General features: G+C 34.7%; 2 protein-coding genes across 3 annotated transcripts; one reads left to right on the forward strand and one right to left on the reverse strand.

The window, feature by feature from the left end:
- Positions 1-7,620: 7,620 nt before the first annotated feature.
- Positions 7,621-11,244, reverse strand: LOC112737695 (uncharacterized). The gene is made up of 4 exons (XM_025787762.1): positions 10,891-11,244; positions 8,743-9,337; positions 8,160-8,629; positions 7,621-7,737 (listed from the first exon to the last, which is right to left on the reverse strand). Exons 1-4 carry the CDS (start codon positions 11,242-11,244, stop codon positions 7,621-7,623), a joined length of 1,536 nt encoding a protein of 511 aa, XP_025643547.1.
- Positions 11,245-16,727: 5,483 nt separating this feature from the next.
- Positions 16,728-22,882, forward strand: LOC112805799 (M phase phosphoprotein 10). Of its 2 annotated transcripts, none has more exons than XM_025848132.3 (13): positions 16,728-17,563; positions 18,129-18,184; positions 20,095-20,209; positions 20,305-20,415; positions 20,522-20,659; positions 20,897-20,965; positions 21,070-21,111; positions 21,196-21,264; positions 21,372-21,443; positions 21,535-21,588; positions 21,678-21,819; positions 22,001-22,063; positions 22,528-22,882. In XM_025848132.3, exons 1-13 carry the CDS (start codon positions 16,853-16,855, stop codon positions 22,530-22,532), a joined length of 1,647 nt encoding a protein of 548 aa, XP_025703917.1. In that variant the 5' UTR covers positions 16,728-16,852; the 3' UTR covers positions 22,533-22,882. The 2 variants fall into 2 exon arrangements, with proteins under 2 accessions (XP_025703917.1, XP_072054954.1); XM_072198853.1 differs by having other exon boundaries at positions 22,007-22,063.
- The last annotated feature ends 706 nt before the right edge of the window (positions 22,883-23,588 follow it).

The following is a 23,588-nucleotide window of genomic DNA, read 5'->3' on the forward strand; positions in this document are numbered from 1 at the left end:
TTTTGTATTAGAGCAATTGGAGGAGCCTATGGTTATTGAAGAAAAGGAAGAAGTGGTTGAAGATTTAGGAGACGTTGAGAGTCCATGGGAATGTAGCATCATGGAAAACTCTTCCAAGAAGCTTGACAATGATGTTGAGGAGGGTGCGCAACCTCCAAAGCATATCATGGTTGAAGACTTTGAAGAGGTTGATCAAGAGATGGATTCAATTATTGATGAGTTCCTATCCACAATTGAATCCCCTCCCATTGAGCTTGACATAGAGGGTAAGGAAGAAGATACCTCACCCCCCATACCCTTGGTAAGTCATGAAGAAAATATTAAATTGGAAAGAAGCTACCAAGAGGAAGAGGTTGAAGTTGATATAAGTTATCAAGAGGTGGAAGTTACAAGGGAAGAGCACAAGAGCGTAGACATCGCAATGGCTAAGTGTGGGGAGGTCCCCCTTCCCAAGCCACCATCACCTAACATAACATTCAAGTGGGTAAAATTTCTATCCCTAAGCTTCACTTTCTCACTTGAATATGGGTTGATTGAAAATGATGGTCAACTTAGAGCTCTTTGTGGAGTTAAGAGTAAGAGGGAGTGGTGTAATGGTTGGAAAAAGAATGTTAGGCTCATTAAGGTTAAACCCTCAAGGCATAAATACTATGGTTGGAGGAATGTTAAATTGTATGGGTCTAGAAGGAGAATTTGGTGCATAAAGGAGAATTCTATATGCCTACCACCCAAGTTGAATCATGATGATCAACTAGAAGATGGGTGTGAAAATAAGATATGGGATCCCGGATCACAACATGAAGACCAATTTTGGGAACTCATCTTGGGGAGAACCTCACCCAAGTTTGGTGAAGATGGTTGGAAATTCTGTCAACCAATTGAGAAGCAAAGATCCTTGGAGATTCAAGGATGAGTACAAACATAAGCCACCATGACAATAAGCTCCTCAAAATGTCCAACTTAAGGACTTAAACTAAAAGTGCTAGGTGGGAGACACCCCACCATGGTAAACTCTTTCCATCCTCTTTTAGTTTTGTTTAATAAGTGATTTGAGTTGCCATTGTAGGTAGATTTTTATTTCATATTGATTTGTTTGTAAAGATTGGTTGTTGGTAGTAGATGAATAAATCCTAAAATCAAATTGCATTTTTGTGAATTGTTTGATATTTGATTGAATAAAGAAGAGTTTTAGACATTATAGGGTGCTCTTGGGCATTTTTTCTGCTTTTTGGGCAAAAAAAAAACGGCCATCGACGCGCTAGCACGCTGTGCGCGCGCGCGCACATTGCACTTCCGCAACTTCTGGTCCAAAAACCAGAGAGTTGTGCGCGGTTGTGCCAGCATTGTGCTGGGAGCACAAGCTCATCCACGCGTAAGCGCGCTGTGTGCGCGCGCGGATCGTCCCTGCTGCATCCACGCGTGAGCGCTGTGCGCGCGCGTGCGGATTGTCGCAACCTCATCCACGCGTAAGCGCGCTGTGTGCGCGCGCGGATTTGCTCCCTGCTTTTCTCCTTCCTCCTTTCTCCTTCTTTCCTCTTCTCTTCTTCTTTCTTTCTCATTTTTTTTCTTCTTCCTCTCTTGAAAGATATTTTTTCTTTTCTCTTTTAATATAAAAAAAAAAGAAAAAAAATTTAATAATAAAAAAATATAATAATAATAATAATAAATAAATAAATAAATAAAATACTAAAAAAATAAAAAAAATTAAAAATATAAAAAAAAAATTTCTCTTCTTCCATTTCCTTTTGTCTATTACATTTGCATACTTTTATTCTTTGCATTTTAATTTTGTTTCTATAATTTGTCCTCATTTTATTTTCTAAATTTCTCATTTTAATAATGGTGTTGAATTCTCTCACTCAATTGTTGAGAATTTCTTGCATTTGTTTTGGTGCTTCATGACTTGTTACATTAATTGTAATATTTGTCCACACACAAGATTAGTGCTTTAGTCCTTCCTAATTCATTACCCTTTGTCTTTTTTTCTTGTACCGCTTCATCATTGAGTTAGGATAGAATTAAATGCTTTCATGCATATCACTAATGTTGTTTGTGTCAATTCTTATTTGATCTTGATGCTCAATATACTCTCCATGCTTTAACTTTACTCTTGCATCAAGTATCAGTTAATATGCCTTTTGCTTATATTGATTTCTCACTCACATGTTGTAGCTACCATGTAGTAGGGAATCATACTCTTATTTGGCATTAGCCCCCGCCTATGTTCTAATTGCCTTGATATCTTTGTTATAGGCTTAATTTTCTTTCCTTTTCTTTCCTTCTAGGTTGGCCACCAAGAAGGGAGAAAGGAAAAATTTCTAAATGGGGCAACAAACAAGTCATCCGCACAACCTTTTGAAGAAGCTCATCAATTGTAACAACCCATCCACCTTGCTCTTCTTTGCATGCACCGAGGACGGTGCAATCTTCAAGTGTGGGGAGGTCGTTCGACCGATCTCCATGGGTAAAAATTTCCTTTTCAACACCAAATTTTTTATTTTCTTTGTTAGATTAGCTATTGCATTGCATGATAGGTTGCATGTCAGTTAGAATTTATACATATTTTTACCACTTCTTTCTTATTAGGACTACTTGGTTAGGGTGATGATTTTCTTTCCAAGAAAATGTTTTAGGGCACCCTACCAATTTGAAAAAGAAAATTTGTGGAACTTGCTTGAAAGAATTTATTTTGGAACATGGTTTTTGAGCTAAGAACACAAGCTTGTGAGATTTGAGCCTAATTGCGTGGTTACATCTTATAACCACTTATCATCCTTCTTGTGTGCATTATTCTCTTTCTATGGTTGTAATCTTTGATTTGTTTGATTCTTTATGTCTATTATTTTGTGTATTCATGAATTTATATGATTGAGGTCATCACTTCATTAGCTCACTTACCCAAATAGCCTTACCTTTTATCATCCTTTGTTAGCCAAATTTGAGCCTACGATTAACCCACTTTGTTCTTAATTTAGCACATTACAAGCCTAAAGCGGAAAATAATAAATGTCCTTAATTTGGATCTTTGACTAGCTTAGGCAAGTGTGTGTGAGTATCATTCAAGTGTGGGAACCTTGGGACATTGGGTGAATAAAAGGGTAGTTTTGTATTTTTATTGAAAATATTGGGAATTGGGTACATGCTCATGTATTGATCAAATGTATAGACCTTATGCATTGATGCTCTTGTATATAGAAAGAAAAAAATGAGAAAAACAAAAGAAAAAGAAAAATAATATGGAAAAGAAAAGAAAAAAATATAGAAAAAGAAAGAAAAAGAAGAAAAAGAAAGAAATACAAAGGGGACAAAATGCCCCAAAGTGAAGTCCAATAAGAGTCAATGCATAAGTATTGTGAAATGAAAAAGAAAATGCATGAGTATGTGAAAAAGTGAGAATTATGGGTAGTTAGGTTAGCTTTTAATTGTATTAGGTCATTATATAGGTTAGGTGGAAAAGTCTAGGTTAATCAAAGATTCAAATATTTAGTCCACTTAACCATATACAATCCTACCTTGACCCTGGCCACATTACAACCAAAGAATAAGACCTCATGATAATTGTATGCATGCATGAAATAATTGTTGATTGTTAGATGAAAAACAAATTTTGGAAAGCATGATTAGAGGAGAATTGAGAGAATTGACCCTACACACTTGAGCGACTAGAGTGCAAACACTTCCGGTGAAGGTTCGATGCTCGACTCCTTGATTCCCGGCTTTCATGAGCGCCCTTCTTGCAAGTCTACTTGAACTTCAATTTTTATACTAAAATTTGTAGGATTCATGAATTGTCATATGACCTTAGCCCTACCCGTTTATACATGCTCTTGGAGGATTGATTTATTTTTAACCAAGTAGGTAGAATCATTTTGCATCTAGTTGCATTCATATAGTTTAGGTTGCATATATAGTTTATTTACATTGAATAAATATTGATGCCCTTTGCTTTCTCTTGGCTTAAGCATGAGGACATGCTTGGTTTAAGTGTGGGGAGGTTCATAAAACCCATTTGTAGGGTTTATCTTGTATTGATTTTAGGGGATTTTATCACCTTTTACCCACATTTATTCAATGAAATAGCATGGTTTTGTATATTCTCCTTTAATTGTGCTTAAGAGTGAAAACATGCTTTTTAGGTCTTAAAATAGATAAATGTAATTTACCTTGATTCCATTAGATTCCTTGATATGTTTGTTAAGTGATTTCAGATTTAGGAGGCAAAGATTGGATTAAGGGAATGAAGAAAAAGCATGTAAAGTTGGAGAACTCATGAAGAAATGATGGAACCAAAAAGCTGTCAAGCCTGACCTCTTCGCACTTAATTGACCATAACTTGAGCTACAGAGGTCCAAATGATGCGGTTCCAGTTGGGTTGGAAAGCTAACATCCGGGGCTTCGAAATGATATAAGATTTTCCATAATTGCATCGTGCATAGGGGTGTGCACGCGCACGGTACGTGGACGCGCCGATGGTGGCACATGACCCACTTCATGCAACACGTGGCCAGCGATTTTAGAAGCCTTGTGGGCCCAACAATCCAACTCATTTCTGATGCTATTTAAGCCAAGGATTGAAGAGGAATCAACATACTTTTGATCATTAGCCATAGTTTAGTTTTAGAAGTAGTTAGAGTTAGAGAGAGAAGCTCTCTCTTTTCTCTAGAATTAGGATTAGGAATTAGGGTTAGATTAGGATCTCATAGTTCTAGGTTTAATTCAAGTCTCCTTCTACTTCTACCTTCAATTGATGATTGCTACACTTTGGTTCTTCTTTCTATCCCTATCCTCTTGTTGTAATTTCTCTTATTTTGTTTCTAGGTTTTGTAATTGAGATATTTTTGTTCTTTTGTTCTCTTTTAATAATGCAATTTGAGATAATTCATGTGATTGTGATGTTGTTGATTGTTGTTTTGTTAATTCTTTGTAATTGTTAGTTGTTGATTCCTTTTATTCTTACAAATAAAAAAATGCTTCCTTTCATTACCCTCCAAGTGTTTGATGAAATGCTTGAGAGGATGTTAGAGTAGAATTATATGTTCTTGGCTTGAGAAGGTGACTTAGGATTTCTTGAGTTTCTAGTGTCCAATTGATTGATAGTTGATAGCCATTAACTCTAGCCTTCATTAATCCAATTAGTGGAAAGCTAGGACTTATGGACTATTAGGATTGATATTACTCACTTGACTTTCCTTTGCTACTTGATTAAAGGATGACTTAGTAAGATTAATCCTTGCAACTACCATACTTGTGGCTAGTGATAATGATGAAGACCCTTGACAACCAAACCTTGCCAAGACCATTTTGTTAATACAATTTCATTACCATTTACTATTCACATTCCTCATCCAAAACCCCAAAAATAAACAAGTCCATAACCAATAATAAGAACACTACCCTGCAAGTCCTTTGAGAGACGACCCGAGGTTTAAATACTTCGGTTATTAATTTTAGAGGTTTGTACTTGTGACAAACAAATTTTTGTATGAGAGGATTATTGTTGGTTTAGAGACTATACTTCGACGAGATTTCATTTGGAAAATTCTAAACCGTCAAAAATCTAATCATCAGTGGGCGTGAGGAATATGGGTTGGGTCAAAGAGGTGAAGGTAAAGAATTAGTGGTGAGTTATGGTTGAGGCAGTATGGTGAGTCCATTGGTGGCATGCATAGAGAATGGGAAGAAAAGATACGGAGTGGGGTGCACTGAGAAGGGGGTATGAAGAATGGGATGGGGAGAGAAGAAAGGGAAGAGACACGGAGTGGGGTGCAGGTGGGGGAAGGGGTTTTGTTTTTATTTTTTAATATTATTTTTATTATTTATATTAATTATTAAGGGTCATTTGGTAAAAAAAAAATAAAATTAAAGTAGAAAAGGACGATTTTATAACGTTTTAAAACATTTAGGATGATTTTAATAACAAAAAAAGTCGGAGATGATTTTGATTTTTGCATCCGATCTTAAGGACAAAATCAATACTTAATCCTTATTTTTAGAGTAAACACCCATCCCGATCCCTGTCCATTTCCAATTAGGACAAAGCGATCCCTCACTAAAAAACTAATCCATACCGGTCCCTGTCTATGCAAAAAATCACTCATCGCGCCCCCTCCCATGTATCCCACGTCCATATATGACGGAAAAAGCTTATGTGTCGGTTACCGGCGCTGATCTGTCAGTTAACCCAGTGTGAAGTGCCAAGGTGGATAAGTGGGAATGGACAGGGGTCGATTTCTCCCCCTGTCACATTAAAAAACGACGTCGTTGCTAGGTTAATAAGAAGCAAATGTTTCCTTCATCATTTCATTCTCCAACCTCTACACAAAGTATTCACAGTCTAAACAAGAAACCCTAGGAGACCATGGTTGGAAGTGGAGAACGTTGTGCATCCTCCAACCTGCGAGCTGGTGATAGTTGGAGTTATAGCATGAACTCTAATGAGAGAATTGTAAGTAGAAGGAAGAAGAGATGGGTCTCCCCAAAATGCTGTTGCGGGTCTGATGCTGTTCTGTTCATGTCTGGGACCAAAAGTAATCCAAATAGGTTATTCTTACGGTGCCCTAAATTCAAGGTATGTTCATGTAAAATTTTTTGTTGAATGTACAAAAATTCTATATTTAGTTCCAGGTCTGTTAATGGTGTTAACCTTTTTGTATCTGTCTATATGTAGACTGCAGAAGGATGTTGCTCATTTTTTGTATGGCTAGATGATTATGTCTCTTCCTTTAATGAGCATTTTTTGAAGACAACATCAAAAGGGGTATTGCAGAAGAACCAGCAGTGATTTGAAGGCCTTAATGATGCAGTGGATGACAAAGTGGAAGAGTTAGAAATGAGGTTGATTGGATTAGAAAATCAATTGGAAAAGAGCATAAAAAAATGGGTAAAAGTAGATGCTTGGGGTTAGGTTGTAGTATTTTTGTATTTTTTATTGGGGTTATGGTTGCCTATTTATTTAGGACAACTATGTATGCAAACTAATGAATAACTTTAGGGTATCTAAGAACCGTGTGGCAAGATGAGATTGGAAATGTAAACTTTTAGGATGTAAGTTATATGAAGATGAATTATTATGATGAGTGTTTAAGGTTTGTTAGCTGAACTTAATGCAAATTAGAGCAGCAAATATTTGTGCATGTAACATAGATTAAAGTAAACCTTGTAAAGCATAGCAAAAAGTACTATTATATTCATATTGTCAAGAAAGATGTAACTCATATGTTCACAGTGATAATATCATTGTAGAGGCAACATGGCCCTAATCAAAACATAGACATTTGTAAAAACCAAAATACCAAAATAACAGCAAAACATTTGTTGACATAATTGTATTCTTCAAAGTAAAGTCTCAAAATACCAAAATAATAGTATCACATATCTAAATGCCTATTATAATTGTCACCCCTGCCTAGGAGGCCTAAGTCCTGGAGGCCGGTAGCCGGGTGTTGGCACAAATTTCAGAAGTCGTGATGCTGTGGTTGAATTTACAGCTGCCATCGTCTCTTCAGAAATCGCATCATGACTGGTTCCTGGAGTAGTCTTCCCAGCTATTGAGTCATTTGATTGGAGATGTGAGCTGTGAGGCTTGACGATTGGGGCTTGGGAAGGTTGAGATTTGAACCATCAGGTTGGCTCCGGTGCTGGTATGGGTAGAAGCACGAAAGATGGAGCTGGAGGCCTAACAATCTGCTGCTTCTCCCTAACTATTGGAGGGTTGTCATTGGAGTTTTTTCCTGAAGGCTGTAACAATGAGGGATTGAGATGTAATAATTTGTTGGATGAAACAGGTTTTGTTTTTTTAAACAATAGAAAAAAAAAGTACCTCCTCAGCTGGTGGTGCAGATTACAAAACTGGAATTTCTTCTCTTTGATTTTTGGGTAGTTTCTTCTTAGCTTTTCTGGCTTTGTTCTGTGACAAAATTCAATATATTATAGAAAACAAGCAACAAAATATAATTCTCAAACACAGCTATTGTACATAACACAGCCATTCTTAATTAAGCAACATATAAACCTAACCAGTACATAACACAGCCATACTCAAGCAAGCAACATATAAAGTTAATCAGTACATAACACAACCATTGTACCTCAATTCTCAAACTTAGAGTAAAGAAATTATTTTTTAGGACAAGTCAATTATTAAAGCTAACACATTGTACCTGGTCAGTGTTCGTGGATGGAGCAGTGTTTGTTGCTGGATCAGTGCTTGTTGCTGGATCAGTTGATGATTTGTGAGTTGTTGTCTTCTTCTGTGCTCGTCTCTCCTTTTTAGTCATAGGCTTCCAATTGGGATCTTGTGCTGCATTCGGACATGTCTTGTAGTAATGGCCTGTTTGGCCACACTTAGAGCAAGTAACAACGAATGTCTTCTTCGCCTTGGTGGTGCTCATCTCTCTCTCAACTGGATCGGCTCTTCTCTTCATCTTAGGTCTATGAGCAGCTCTCTTGATAGTGAGAGGCAGTGGCCTTGGTGCATTAGTAGGTATCCAGTACTCTTCACTATTGACTGGTTTAATGCAATATGAATAAGTTGCTCTAATGGCTTCCATAGTTAGCCACTTATGCACGAAATCCTCAGCCTTAAGACCCATTTTAGCTACTGCTGCAACGACATGTCTACAAGGCATTCCTATGTACAATAATGAATTGATGTAGAATCAGAAAATGACAATGAAGATATAATGATAAACCAAATGTTATAAAAAATAAATAATTATCCAATAACTATATAACCAGACTTACCAGTCAACTGCCATACATTGCATGTACATGTCCTCTTGTGAAGATTCACACCCACTTTATGGTTTTGAGAATGAACCTCAAAGAGGACTCTTTTCGAATCACCAGCCCATATAGCTCTCCATTTATGACTCTTAGGCTTGATAAATTGATCCAACTTCTTATGTTGGACTGGTGCAAGTGGTCCAATATGAGCCTCCAACTTCTTCTTGTGCGTTGCCATCTTTCTCATTATGTAGCACCGCAGCCCTTCACACATGCTTAGAATAGGCTTTTCCCTATGCTCCACAATCTTTGCATTCCACACTTCACACATAGTATTAGTTATGTTGTCCACTTTCGGCTCATGACTAAAGTACGCCTTACACCACATAGCCGGATCAAATTTTTGCATATACTCCCATGCTGGTGCACTTACTCGCTTTAACTTCTTCATCGCAGTAGTTAATTCAGTGTGTGTGGTGCACCTTGCACATTCCCAAACTAATTTCTTCGTCTCTTCATCTTTGAAGTGCTTGATGAAGTTCTTCCAGATATGTAGTACACAATTCTTGTGGTGAGCTCTCGGAAATAATTCTTTCAAGACCAATGCCAACCCCTGTATCAGTCCAAGGACATGATATGATTAGAAATTTCTAATTAGCAATGATGGAAAATATAAAAATTCTAATGCTTCATTCATTTCATTTGAAATTCTAATGCTATTTCATTTGAAATTTTAATGATATTTAATGAGTCATGACTCTACTTTAAAAGAGACCAACTAAAATGGTTTCAAAGTACATAAAAATTAATTCATCAACTAATAATATGAAAAATAAAAAAGTTTTATCTCAATGAATGCTAATAAAACATCCAAATCCATATGACAGCACACAGAGTGCCATTTAGGACTTCACAGAGTGCTAGGTTTCAAACAGAAATTTCAGTACATATAACCATAGTAATATAGTAGTAACCATATTTGACAAGTGATGCATGACTTCTCCCTTATCAGTATAAACGGTAACAAGAAGTGCTTAGTTAATCATTAAAACTAAGAAATAGGCTGTTTGTTGCAGTTAGCTATTGATACATGTTTAATAAAATTTATGACAACAAATTAATGTAAATCCAATTAAAATGTCATAGTAATGTTTTATAATGATGGTTTCATTTTAGTCACATGCCCAGGAAGCACAAATCTCATCATCACTCAGATTATTAATTGAACCATTCATGTAGATATAGCCAAGCAGCTTCACTCCGTTTTCATGACACATGTATAATATTGCAAATTTTTTAAGGTTTCATTTGATCTCATTGAGATCTTCTCAGGGACTTATCACATGTAGTAACTAAAGACAAACCAGCCAATCACCATATTCTTATATATCACAGTGGTGTGCTAAATTTAATACACAATCAAATCTGTTTAAGAAAAAATTCTGCTGTGGACCCCTTTAGACAATTGCAAAGGCCAATAATAACCACTAGATTCCTTTGATGGATATGTGTTTTGCTCGTGACATAAGAGCCAAACTCTTTTTTTGGTGGCAAATAATGTTGACTCTACTTTGAAAGAATTAATTCATCTACTAATAAACTAAAAAATAAAATTTTTTTATCTCAATGAAGACTAATAAAACATCTAAATCCATATGACATGACACAATAATTAGGAAGAGTTATGCAAATTTAAAAAGGAGTCACAGTGGTCTATGGTCTATAACAAGTGAAATCATATCATGTTAAATGTTTGGGCGTTCATAAGAAAATAGAAACAAAAGGAAAAAAATGACTGATTGATAAACAAGTTATCCCAAGTTAGCTTAATTGGAAACAAAGGGAAAAAAGGACTGACTCAGTTCTAGATACCTAAAATAACCATTCTAAAATAAATAAGAACTTAAATAAGTATATAGGATGCGTTTGAGAAAAAATCACAGTTGAAAATTAGCTGGATTATGAAATAAGTATATAGGATGCGTTTGAGAAAAAATAAAAAATAAGAGTAGTTTCTAATTAAATTTATTTTCAGTTTCTGCATAGTGACAAGAGTTTTTCCTTTAACGTGGCTTCAAAGTGTATAAGAATTAATTCATCAACTAATAAACTGAAAAATATAAATGTTTTATCTCAATGAAACAGAGATTACCAACCAAAGCTGACCTTTTGTTGATCGGAGATAAAATTCAGTCCCAACTCAGTGCAATCTCCTAGATCCTGCTTCAATACTGATAAAAACCAGCCCCAAGTATCTTTGCATTCATTTGGAACCACAGCATACGCAATTACAAAAAAGTGGTTGTTGGCATCTTGCCCCACTGCAGATAATAGATGTCCACCATAGTAACCTTTGAGGAAGCACCCGTCCAACCCAATTAGAGGCCTACACCCAGCTATAAAACCCCTTTTACATGCATCCAAACTTATATACAATTTGTCGAACAGTGGCAGCGACTCTGGCTGAGGTATGACATCAATCATAGCTGTGCTCCCTGGATTACTCCTGTGTAGTTCCATCAGATAGTCACAAAGCTTGCCATACTAAACTTGTGCGTTGCCTATAACTATCTCTTTGTCAACCTTCAGTCCCCTGCTTATCATTTTTTCACTAAGATGTACATTGTACTCCTCAATCATATACTCCCTTGCCTGTTTAGGCTTTAACTCAAGCTGAGTCAGTAGCCTTTTCACTAACTTTGATGCCACCCACTATCTGCTAGCTAGATTACTGCCAAAATCTCTAGCACAATTGTGCTCATTAACCAGAGTCTTCACCTGATAACACCCCCCAGCACTATTCCAAGAGGTTAGAATCAACCAAGGACAATTCTCTCCTGCACATGCAGCCCTCACCCTCTTCTTTTCATTCTTTAGATACATCACATCTTTCCCTTCATACACAAAGTAGTCCTTTAGTGCATTCTTAAAACTTTCTATTGTGATGAATGTTTGCCCCACCTTAAATTCAACTTTCCCATATTCTGTCTCCTCATTGAAAGCATCAAATGCAGTCCTGTTTTCATCATCATCAGACACCGGACTGTTAAATGCTTCACTCTCATATTCATAAGGTTTTTCATAATCTGAGTCTAGCTCTTCCCCAACAATATCAGAACTTGATGCCATTGTATTCCCAACAAATCCATGTCTAGCCTCCACACCACCACCTGCTTCAGGCCCATCAACTACTGCACCTTCTGTCCCAGTTTTTTCATCCCTTAGAATATATTTCCTCCTCCTACCAGAATACCTCTTGGAAGCCCGTTTCTTGGCTATCTTTGGAGAATAACATGGACCACCTTTACTTGGTCCAGGCTTATCCCTATTTTTTATTGGGCCATCCTTGCTTAAATTCCTATTTGGGCCAGACTTAACCTCACCATCTGGTCCATCCTTCACCTCCTCAGCTGAACCCTGACTAGCTCTCTTCCTTGGTGACACCATTTTCTTCTTTTTTTCTTCAATCTCTCCTTCCTTTTCTGTACCTCACTATCGTCACTACTATGAGTCTCTTCATATTCTGAAGGAGGTGGCTTATATGGCTCGTCCTCAGTTGTTTCATACCCATCACCTGAGGAAGATGGGTCACTCATAATAACCTCCTCAGCTTGCATCTCCTCATCCACAACATCTGGCACGCTAACTGGGTGATCAAAGTAGATATGAATCTCATTTGTCTCCTTGTTTTTAATCTTGTTAAACCTCATGTCATTTATCTCAGTATCACCCCTCGTTACATGTAAGCCGGATTCCAAATCAGGTGCCATGCAATCAAACCAAAACATAGTCTTGTACTCCCTATAACCCAATTCCTTCAGTAACGTTTCAAAATCAAAAAAGTTTACCAAATCAATGTCTAAAGGTGGCCACTTCTTGACTTTTTAATCAAAATATTCTAATTTGCCCTGTGCATTCCTCTTAAAAATTCCTCCATGATGAAAAACAGGAACTACTTCAAGCTCATCCATCTGGAAATTAATTTTACTAATCAAAATCCAATTCATGACAGTTTAACATCACTGTGCCAATCATCTAAACTACTGACAATTAACATCAATTATTTAATAAATTAACTAAAGAAGTTCAAAATCTATTCAGCATCACAACATTTATAAAAATAAACAACCAGGCAACCCATTTCAACCCACTAAACACTAAGCACCAACATGCAATTTAGGAACACAGATTGGATTATAATAATGTTTTAGATGTCCAAATTCATTACTAACCTGAATGCCGACACAAGCTGCCTCCTCCACTACACGACGTCAGTGACTCCGTCAAGTGTGGCGTTAGAGCTCACCTCCGAGTCCTTCCTGGCGGCCTTGTCAGCACCCTTGTCAGCACCAACACTTGCTACTTCCACCACTCTCTTTCCTATCGCGCGAAGAAGGTTGAGGGGTTTTGGTTCTTCTGTAAATTTGAGTTAGGGCTTGGGGGGTTATGAGGGTGAGAATGACGTTTGCTTCTTATTAACCTAGCAACGACGTCATTTTCTAATGTGACAGGGGGACAAATCGACCCCTGTCCATTCCCACTTATACACCTTGGCACTTCACACTGGGTTAACTGACAGATCAGCGCCGGTAACTGACACATAAGCTTTTTCTGTCATCTATGGACGGGGATACGCGGGGGGGGGGGGCGCGATGAGTGATTTTTTGCATAGACAGGGACCGGTGTGGGTTAGTTTTTTGGTGAGGGATCGCTTTGTCCTAATTGGAAATGGACAGGGACCGGATTGGGTGTTTACTCTTATTTTTAGAGTGAACTAGTGTATGTTCCCATACCTTGTACGGAATAATATATAAAATTATATTAAAAATTTTATTAAAAAATTAAATAATATATATAGTAATTATTATTATATATATTTTATAAAGTTATAATTAAAATCAAACTCTCAAAAATTTTTAATATTAAAATATTAAAAATAATTAGTATTTATCTTAATCAATTTGAGTTTGTTAAGTGATCATCTCACTCGTCCGCTTAAACAACTATTAGGAGTTAGAATCTCGCCTTGTGTATATAGCAATTCTTTGGCTAGCGATAAACCCTTAATAAAAGGAGTATCAATACGTGGTTAGACTTGGCAGGAGTTTTCAAATACGCAGGTATCGGACTTGTCCATACCCGGATGAAAGGGTAAAACTTGACTCGAGTCGGGGCAGATTTTGCTCAAGATAGGTATCGTCGGGTTTAAGGTGTATCTGCCCCAAATATATACATATAAACACTTTTTAAGAATTAGGATTTGCCTCACATCACACATGATTCATAGCTTCAGTCTATACTCTATAGCCATGCAAGATAAACTCAATCATCTTCACCTAAAATCTTCTTCTTCTCGACTTCTTCACAAAAAACCGCATAGCTCCTGTCATATTGTTGCTGAGTCCATCACCGCTTACCTATTCACAACTCCCATCTTCCTTCACAGCCAGAGACGGATCCACGTTTAATATAAAGGGGGCATTTGCCCCCACAAATTTTAAAATAAAATAATACTTATATACATATATACCACTTATTATATTATATTTGTCTCAAAATAAAATATAAATAGTTCTTTTGTATTTTATGTTAAAAAATATTTTGTTAAACTTAACACATAATAATAATTATATTGTTAAATTTGATTTAGTATGAAAAATAAATAAATACACTCAAAAATTAGTGATAATTAATTATATTATATTAGTTAATTAATTAATAATTAAATTAAAAGTTAGTTTTCTAATTAAATACAACTTAAATTATTAGTAATTTTTTTTAAAATTGTTTAAGATATAAAAATATATTATCTATGTATTAATATACTGTAATTATTTTGGTTAAAAAATTTATTTATACTATAAAAATTATAATAAGTAGATTTGACAATTAAGTAAAATAATTGTTTAAAAATATATATATAAAAAATAATATTTAATCATATTAAAAATAAAAAAGGTCCTTATAAATATTTTTTTGTTATTTTAAATATTATATTATGCATATGAAATTATATTTTTATTATTTTAAATATTATAATAATGATTATGTGTATATTTCTAGTTCTTATCAATATGTATTAGATAGTTCTAATTTTAAATTTTGAATATATCTAAACCAATTTAGATTGATCAAGTGATCGACTTAGTCGTCAGTTTAAATAAGTATTGAGGGTTCGAATTCTGTCTCGTATGTATAGCAACTCGTTGCCGGCCAATTGTAGATTCTTAAATGGAATTCAAATTCATGACGGATTAGTCCTTAACTTTTGAATATCGTGGGAAACAAAAAAAATATCTAGACCTAAATTTTATTATATTTTTGTCTCCATTACTAAATTTTTCTGGGTCCGTCACTGTTCACAACTTATGTCATCATCGCTACTCATCTCGTTATCGTTGTTGTTGAGCCCGTCGCCACCATTCTCATGCGAGTTTTTTTTTCTCTAGGTAAATTTCTCCCCCCCTCTCTCTCTCGTCTGTTAAGTTCTTCTATTCAAACATTGATATTTAAATTATAAAAAAAAATTGATTTTCATATTTTATAAAATATCATACTGGCGGTAATTGTAAATGTGACGCTACTTAAAATTAAATAAAGTAACATAGATAAAACAAATAAAAAAATAACTTAATCTTGTATAAAATTTACCTATAAAATTTGGTACCAAAAAATAAATTTAATTTTAGTATATTAATAATATAAAATATTTTATATAATCATTCAATTCAATTAGATTTATCTATTTAGGTCATTATTGAAAATAAATTTAGGATACCAACATACAATTACTTTAAATTAAGCAACAATTATCAATACTATATAAAAGACACGCTATTCCACTAAGAATGATTGCCATAAGGAATAATTTTCCAATTTTCTATACTAATATTAGAAAGTTTATATAATACTATATAATAATATTATCATGATCAATACTATATGATATCAAAACAAAAAAAATACCGTGCTAATATAATAATATTAATATTATATAAATCATCTTTGTATTTATTTTTCTGTGCGTATATAATATTTAATTAACACATTAAGATGTATATAATATTTTGTTAATACATATATAATATAAAGTGATTTACAAATTATTATTAGTTCGTATATAATGTATAATTAAATTTAATGAATTCAATTAGAATAAACAATAAATTATTTATTTTATTTAAGACTTTATAAATGAATAAATTAATTAACTAATATAACAAATTACAATTAATGTAGTAAATTTAATTAAGTAATATATATTATAATAAATTATATTAATATTTAAATATATAATCAAATCAATTAGCTGATATAATTAAGTCATGGTAATAAATTGTATTGAATGAGTTAAAATAATTAAATCGGGAAACACTCTCCAGAGCATGCTACGTCAGCTCCATCATTAAGTGCAGACATTCGATTTTTATATAATAGAATAGATAAATCTGACCGTTTTTGAAGATTCAAAAAGTTATTAAAATAAGAATATGTATAAATAATTACGAAGATTTTTTTCAGGTACACGATTTTTATATTTTCCTATTTTGTTTATTAATTATTTTTGTAGTTTGATGTTTAAAAATAAAAAGAAATAAACATTCTCATTTCTTCTATTTTTTTATTATTTATAAGAAAATGAACAGATTCAGATTTATATTTCGACCTATCACTTAAAAAATATGAAGACAAATATAAATATTTATGAAATTTAAGTAAAAATTATCTTTTGTAAATAACTAAAATATATTTTAATTTATATATAATTTTTTTTAATTAGGATATTATTATTATTATTTTTTGAAATATATATATATATATATATACTTTTTTATTGTGTGTTTTTATAATTTAACATTTTAAATTTTTTTATAATAATTTTAATTTTAATAAAATATAATATAAATAAGGTTATATCAATATTAAAATAATAAAAAAATATTTATCTAATAAATTTAAAAAATAAATAATATATTAGCAAAAAATAAAAACTATCCATCCAAATTATTATTTTCCTTCCGCCGAAACGCAGAGTTTTCGGCTTTTAGTCAATTCCTAGCTTCCTAAAACCCTAAACACATTCCCCGCCATCATTCTTTGGTTACTTTTCTTCTTACTGCACTCACCCATGGCAGACTCAAAAGACGCCGGCGAAGAAGCCCTACGGCGTCTTATAGCAACATTCCAACCTTCACTCCTTGCACCCAACCCCGCCCTCTCGGAAACTGCTCGTGCGGCGTCGCGCCACCTCTTCTCCGCCCTCAGACCTTTCTGTCCGAAATCGCCGCTCGATCAGCTCCTCATCGATGGTTTCGACGCCGAACAGATATGGCAGCAGATCGATCTCCAATCGCAGCCTCTTCTGTCCTCCCTCCGCCGCCAGGTGAAGCACTTTGCCAAAAATCCTGAGGAGATTTCGAAGCTGAAGGTTCCTTTGGGGAAGAAAGTGGAGAAGGAGCAACGAGAGGATTGGGTGGAGGAAAGCGACGGTTTTGATGAGGAATTGGAGGATGATGAAGAAGGTGAGGGGAAGGGAGGAGAAGAGGGGATGGATATCGAGGATGAAGACGAAGAGCAGGGTCGAGAGAGTGACAATGAAGAAGAGAGCGAGGGGGAGGATGAGGAGGAGAAAGGTGAAGATGGTGAAGCTGGTGATGGTAGAATTGAGGATAAGTTCTTGAAGATAGATGAATTGGCTAAGTACCTAGAGAAGGAGGAGGAGAATTTTGAGAAAGCCGAGGAAGACACGAGAGGTAAGAAGGGTGCTGATGATGAGGAAAACACTGAAGATGATGATGATGGCGAGGAGGAGGAGGAGGAGGAGGAGGAAAGTGATGAGGTTAGTGTGTTATTAGTGTAGTTTTCGTTTTCTATTCTCTCTGTCCGTGTGACTGATAATTATAAAAACCAAGATTTAACCATGACTGTAATTTTAGAGAGACGCGAGAGTGAAATCCTATCGGTGGCTTCTGTAACTGGATAACCAGCACTGAAAACCGTCTTTACATTGAATTAAGAATTCGGCAGAAAATGCAAGTGGTTATTAACAAAATAACTAGTTATTGATACTCCTATGTAAAATTATGTATTAGAAATTTAAATAAAGAAAAAGGTAGGTCCAAGTCCTTGTAATCCTGCCAAATGGTGATTCAACATAGATTCTACATCTTGGAACCAAGCCAATTTTGGAGCTATGTGTAGCTGCTAGAATGCATATAGTCTGGAAGCTATTGGTTTTTGTTGGTTTATTTTATCTTGTTATTTGTTGCATAAATGATTGTTACTGCTAACTGCATATTGATAAAGTTCAGTTCTTGGTATCTGCCTATCCGGTTTGCTTGTTTATTGTTTTAATTGGTTTTTAGATCAATCGTTTCTGACTTTGTTCTATTATGTCTACATAGGATGCTGAGTTTGGATTTGGCGACGAAGATGCAGCAGGGGACATGGAAAATGCAAGGTGTTTATTCTTTTCCTTACATGAGAACCCAAATGATTGGTTTGGATCATGATATAACTGAATCTGTCATTTCACTAATGGGCCAAAAGAAATGCACAGATAAAAGCTTTAAATTTTTGTATTTAATCTTAATGATCTATTTTCCACATTATTCCTAAATAAAATTCTTGTGTCATGATCTGGCAAAAGTTGGTAGGACTTCTATACCTATTGTAGTAACTAGTAAGTATAAAGTATGTTTTATTTTAATGTTTAATGCTTGTCACTTGACAATATGATATAAAATTGCCTGATTAACTTGTGGAGCAATCAAGCCTCAAAACCCAAATTATCTTCAGCTGATGATGCAGAAAATTAGTCAGTTAACTTTGTTACCTTCATACTTTGAAGGTTACATGCATATATTCTCCTTTGTTTCAACTGTTTTACCTGCATTAGTCCACGTTGATTGCATTTACTGCAAAGAAAATCACATTTTAAATGATAACTAATCCTGTTTACCCAAGCCTGGTACTAGTTTGTAAATTCTGGATCAGCTTCTTCTAAGCTGAATAGTTTGTTGGCACTTGGTAGACCATGAGTCCATGCTGGCTGGGTGTGAAACATGGAATTTCCATTTGCTGCTGAGTGTTAGCATAGTGTTCTATTCCCTTCCTTTTTAATCTACAAAACAATAAAAAAAGGATAAAATTAAAAAGGGAAAAATCTGCAAAGTTGAAAATATTTTGGTTCCTTTACCTTCTATTTCCCTTTTTTTTAGTTTACAAAACTGAATTTTTATTTTAAAAAATAATCTGCAAAACTGAAATTGAAAATACTTTGATCAAGGTGAACTGGAGTTTTTTCATTTACATTGTAATTAACCTTAATTGCAGCTTGAGGAATCCGAAGGAAATCAAGTTAGCTAATTGATGCCCTTTACCATTAACTCTTGAGTCATAGGAGCCCCATATTTCCTTTATGCCTAGTAATTTTTGTAGGATATTATATATTTTTCATCCTTAGGTGTGGATCTCTTCTATGGTGTCTTCTTGACTCTTGAGCACTGTGGTTGGGATGAGCAGTTTATAACTCTTGCTTAGGTTTTCAGTATTTAACTTATCACTATTTACCATGTATTTATTCTTTGGGTTGTCTGTGATAGATTTGCTTTAATGGTTTCCTTCAAGTGTTGTTATCAATCATGTATTATGCAACTGGCTCGCAGCTGCTGGTCAATTTTGCAACTCTTTGAATCTATCTATCTCTTGCATGTAACTAAAGGGACTACCTCTAGTGCTACATAACACTTCCGAATTGTAATTAAACTAAAATATTTCCCGTCCAAATTCCAAATTGCTTTATCTCAAAATAGGTTTTAGTTACTTGCTCAGTAGTCCGGGTTACTACTAAATGCCACTTGTCTCCCCTACCTGTTGAGAATAGTAAAGATAGTGTTCAAGAAAAGTCTCAAGAAAACAAACTTCAGTTCAAATTAGTTTGTTAGATGTTGAGCTTTCTGTTCTGATTTCTTGGGTAACATGTCTTCGGGGACTTCTATTATAAATAGAGACTCTCTGGTGTAAAGGGAAGATACACTTTAATGCAATTGTATCGCTCATTGAATTCACAAAGTTCATGTCTAATCTCTCTTCTCTAGTTTACGTTTCCTCTGCATATTTTCTGTTTAAGAGTATCACTCTTCACACTACCCTTTGCTCTCTCACCGTGCCTTCCGGATAGAAGTATGTTTGTCACTTATTTGGAAAAACAAAGTAACATTTATTTAATAAAATAATAAAAAAGAATGAAAAAATTAAAAGAAACAAGAGAAAAAAATAAACCCATGAAATCATGGTAGACTTACCAATCTAGATGTTTTGCATAATATTGGCATTCTAAGTTTATCTTTTGGGTCCATTGCCTTTTAGGTATGAAGACTTCTTTGGAGATAAGGGAAAATACTCAAAAAAAATGAAAGCTCAATTGCATCAGGAATCTGAAGGTTCCGATGAGGAAGATGATGATATGGAATTTAAGAAACAAGTACAACATTCTTTATACACTCACAGAAACACCCACATCCACGATGAGATTAATTTTAAAATAATTTATATTCTAATTTTTATTTGTGCATATAGAATAAAGGGACTGCTTCTACTCATCAAAAGCAACTGGAGAAAATTCATTCGAAGATAGAGCAGATGGAGAAAGCTAACTTAGAGCCGAAAACCTGGACTATGCAGGGTGAGGTAATACAAGAGCCCCTTATTCACAACCTGACATTTTGTTTAATGAATTTACAGTCCATCTTTGTCAATCTATGGATGAGATTATTCTTTCCCGATTCTATAACAGGTAACTGCTGCAAAGAGACCCAAGAATAGTGCATTGGAGGTTGATCTAGACTTTGAGCATAATGTCAGACCTGCTCCTGTAATCACTGAGGAGGTTACAGCTTCAATTGAGGATATGATCAAGAAAAGGATCACTGAGGTAAGTTAACGTGTTGAAGTTATTTGGTCTCAGACTTATACTATAACGCACCTTGTTATCTCCACAAGGGTGGAAGCAGATATTTGAATGGTGATAAATATATTGACTATCTCTAAAAAGCTGGGTATTTTAAGATGATAATTGAGAGACTATGAACCATTAATGAGTGAGCTGGTGGGATTTGCAAATGGTCTACAATATATGTGGTTTTTTAATTTGGATTTTTGTATATTATAGGGGAATTTTAATGATGTCCAAAGAGCTCCTAAATTGCCATCTAAAGTGCCACGGGAAGTTAAAGAATTGGTAAGCCTTCATTTTCTGAAATAAATATATGGGGTTCGGCTTCTTATCCAGCTATATTAGTTTATGTTGCTTACTTGGGCAAATCATGTTGGTGATGATTACAGGATGACACTAAAAGCAAGAAGGGTCTTGCAGAAATTTATGAGGTCTGTATTTCTTTTGCTATTTTCAATTCTTAATGTCTCGACATAAAAAATTGACCTTTAGTTACTGTTTTTGCATGTGGACAGCAAGAGTATGTTGAGAAGGAGGACCCCACTTCTGCACCATTGTCATTCAGAGATGAACAGAAGCAACAGGTGGAAGTCTCAATTGCTTTACATTATTTTCTGCTTCCATTACTTGGTAATTTTTCTTTTTTCTGAATTCTGATGTGTTCTATTGAATGCCTTTTATTTGTGATCAGGCAAGCGTATTATTCAAGAAACTTGGACTGAAATTGGACGCCCTTGCTCATTTCAGTTTTGCTCCAAAACCGGTATTATATCATACTGCAGGTTGCCCTTGATAGATATGCAGATCACTAGCTATTTTTTGTCGTCTTAATTGGCTTGTGTTGAACTTGGCAGGTTATAGAGGACATGTCTGTTCAAATTAATGTGCCTGCTCTGGCAATGGAAGAAGTAAAGAGCTATTACCTTGCAATATCAATTTAATTTCTGCTTCTTCCAGCTACTAGTGTCTTACAATGTGATACACTTTCCATGGGCAGATTGCACCTGTGGCTGTCTCAGATGCAGCTATGCTGGCTCCGGAGGAGGTGTTTGAAGGCAAAGGTGATATTAAGGAAGAAACAGAGCTTACAAAGGAAGAGAGGAAGAGAAGGAGAGCTAATAAGAAAAGAAGATTTAAAGGTATGATTGTCTGCAATAAAGGTGCATCGTCTGCCTGGTGACTATACCATGATGCATAGTTGCATTAGCATACCCTTTGTGTGATAGTTTTAGGAGGAAAGCTACCCAGCATTTTGTTAAAATTATCCGTGGACAGAGGATTCTCTTTTCAGTATCATTATTAACAATGTTTATGGTTCAGCTGCAGCAGTAAAAAGAATGGGAAAGAAAGTGCAAGAGGGTGCATTGCCTAACCAAATGAATGGTAATTTCTTTCATATCACCTGTTCGATATGAGAAATATTGCTTTAATGTCACTTCTACTCTTGAGTGTGCCAGAAAGGTTAACTCTTTATTAACACTGGCCACATTTTCTAATAGAATGAGACTTGGTTATTATTAGATTGGCCATTCTATACTGAAATGTAGTTGGTAAAAGATTTGACCGGAGGTTCTTTTTTCAGTCATAATTACTTACAAGATTGAGCCTGGCCAAAAAAAGCTATTTGTTGACTCCAGTTATGCCTAGATAGACTTTTACTCTTGTTGGGTACAAATTAGATAATAATACATCCATGATTTTTCCCTATCAGGCAGAGATAGTTGGATAGTTGTAGCCGCAATGAAAACATGGTGGATCTCTATGGAACGAACCTAGTCAGTTATATTTAATCAAAAGATTTTCCTTTAATTTCGTAGATTCTAAGGTTGATTCCTTGGTGTTTGCAGGCTAAGAACAACACAGTATTTTATTTGATTTATTTGCTGAAGCTGCACAACTGACAAACACAAGTTCAGGGGGACCCTGTGGTGGGTGAAGTAGAGACACTGGTGGCTTTTTGATGTCAACCATGACAAATGAGCAAAACTTGTCGTTGCAGTGGGCAGATGAAGAGCGCTATGCGGCTGCCATTTCCGTTGTTTCCGTTGTTCCTTTAGTTATTTGTTGATATTTACGAATTTGGTTAGGTTTTTCTGTATGTACGGTTACTTAATGTTATTACAGTCCACTTACACATCCAAATATTTTTGGTAACCAAGTCCAATCAAGTTGGCCCAAATTTAACAAAAACTACTTTCATTACACTGTGTATACACATGCGTTTCAATAACGCAACACATCTTTCATCGTCTTCATTTTTGTCTTCGCGTTTTTTCTTCTTCGCGTTCTTCCTTCTTTTTTGCGTTTCTTCTTCGCTTATTTCTCTCAATCATCATTCTTTTATTGCTATTGTTGCTGTATTTTTTTTCTTTTAATTGAGATTCATTTGGATCTAGAAATGAATTTGATGTATTTTTATTGATGATTGAGTCGTTTTGATTGTTTGTTTAGAAATAAAATAATTTTGGTTCGGTTGTGTGTTAATTGAGGTTCACTTTATGCTGATGATAAGTATTGATCAAATTTTTTATTCTTTAAGTAATTTTGATTCATTTCTTAGTTTAATCGAGATTTATTTAGATTCAGGAATGAATTGGATGTATTTTTGTTGATAATTGAATCTTTTTGACTGTTTGTTCAAAATTGTACTAATTTTGACTCATTTGTGAATTAATTGAGGTTCACTTGATGTTGTTGTTAAGTATTGACCAAGTTTTTTATTCCTTAAGTAATTTCAGTTCATTTCCTAACTTATTTGATGTTCATTTGGATTCAGAAATGAATTCGATGTGTTTTTGTTGATAATTGAGTCTTTTTTATTGTTTGTTTAGAACTAAAATAATTTCGGTTCATTTGTGTATTAATTGAGGTTCACTTGATGCTGTTGATAAGTAGTGATCAAATTTTT

This window comes from Arachis hypogaea, chromosome 1 (assembly GCF_003086295.3).
Source record: "Arachis hypogaea cultivar Tifrunner chromosome 1, arahy.Tifrunner.gnm2.J5K5, whole genome shotgun sequence".
NCBI lineage: Eukaryota > Viridiplantae > Streptophyta > Magnoliopsida > Fabales > Fabaceae > Arachis > Arachis hypogaea.

Coding starts and splice junctions, on each gene's coding strand:
- LOC112737695 (XM_025787762.1), bottom strand. CDS start 11,244: ATGGAACTACACAGGAGTAATCCAGGGAGCACAGCTATGATTGATGTC. Junction 9,338..10,890: donor TTATCTCCGATCAACAAAAG/GTCAGCTTTGGT, acceptor GGACTGATACAG/GGGTTGGCATTGGTCTTGAA. Junction 7,738..8,159: donor CATCCACGAACACTGACCAG/GTACAATGTGTT, acceptor TCATTGTTACAG/CCTTCAGGAAAAAACTCCAA.
- LOC112805799 (XM_025848132.3), top strand. CDS start 16,853: ATGGCAGACTCAAAAGACGCCGGCGAAGAAGCCCTACGGCGTCTTATA. Junction 17,564..18,128: donor AGGAGGAGGAAAGTGATGAG/GTTAGTGTGTTA, acceptor ATGTCTACATAG/GATGCTGAGTTTGGATTTGG. Junction 21,112..21,195: donor GTCTTGCAGAAATTTATGAG/GTCTGTATTTCT, acceptor GCATGTGGACAG/CAAGAGTATGTTGAGAAGGA.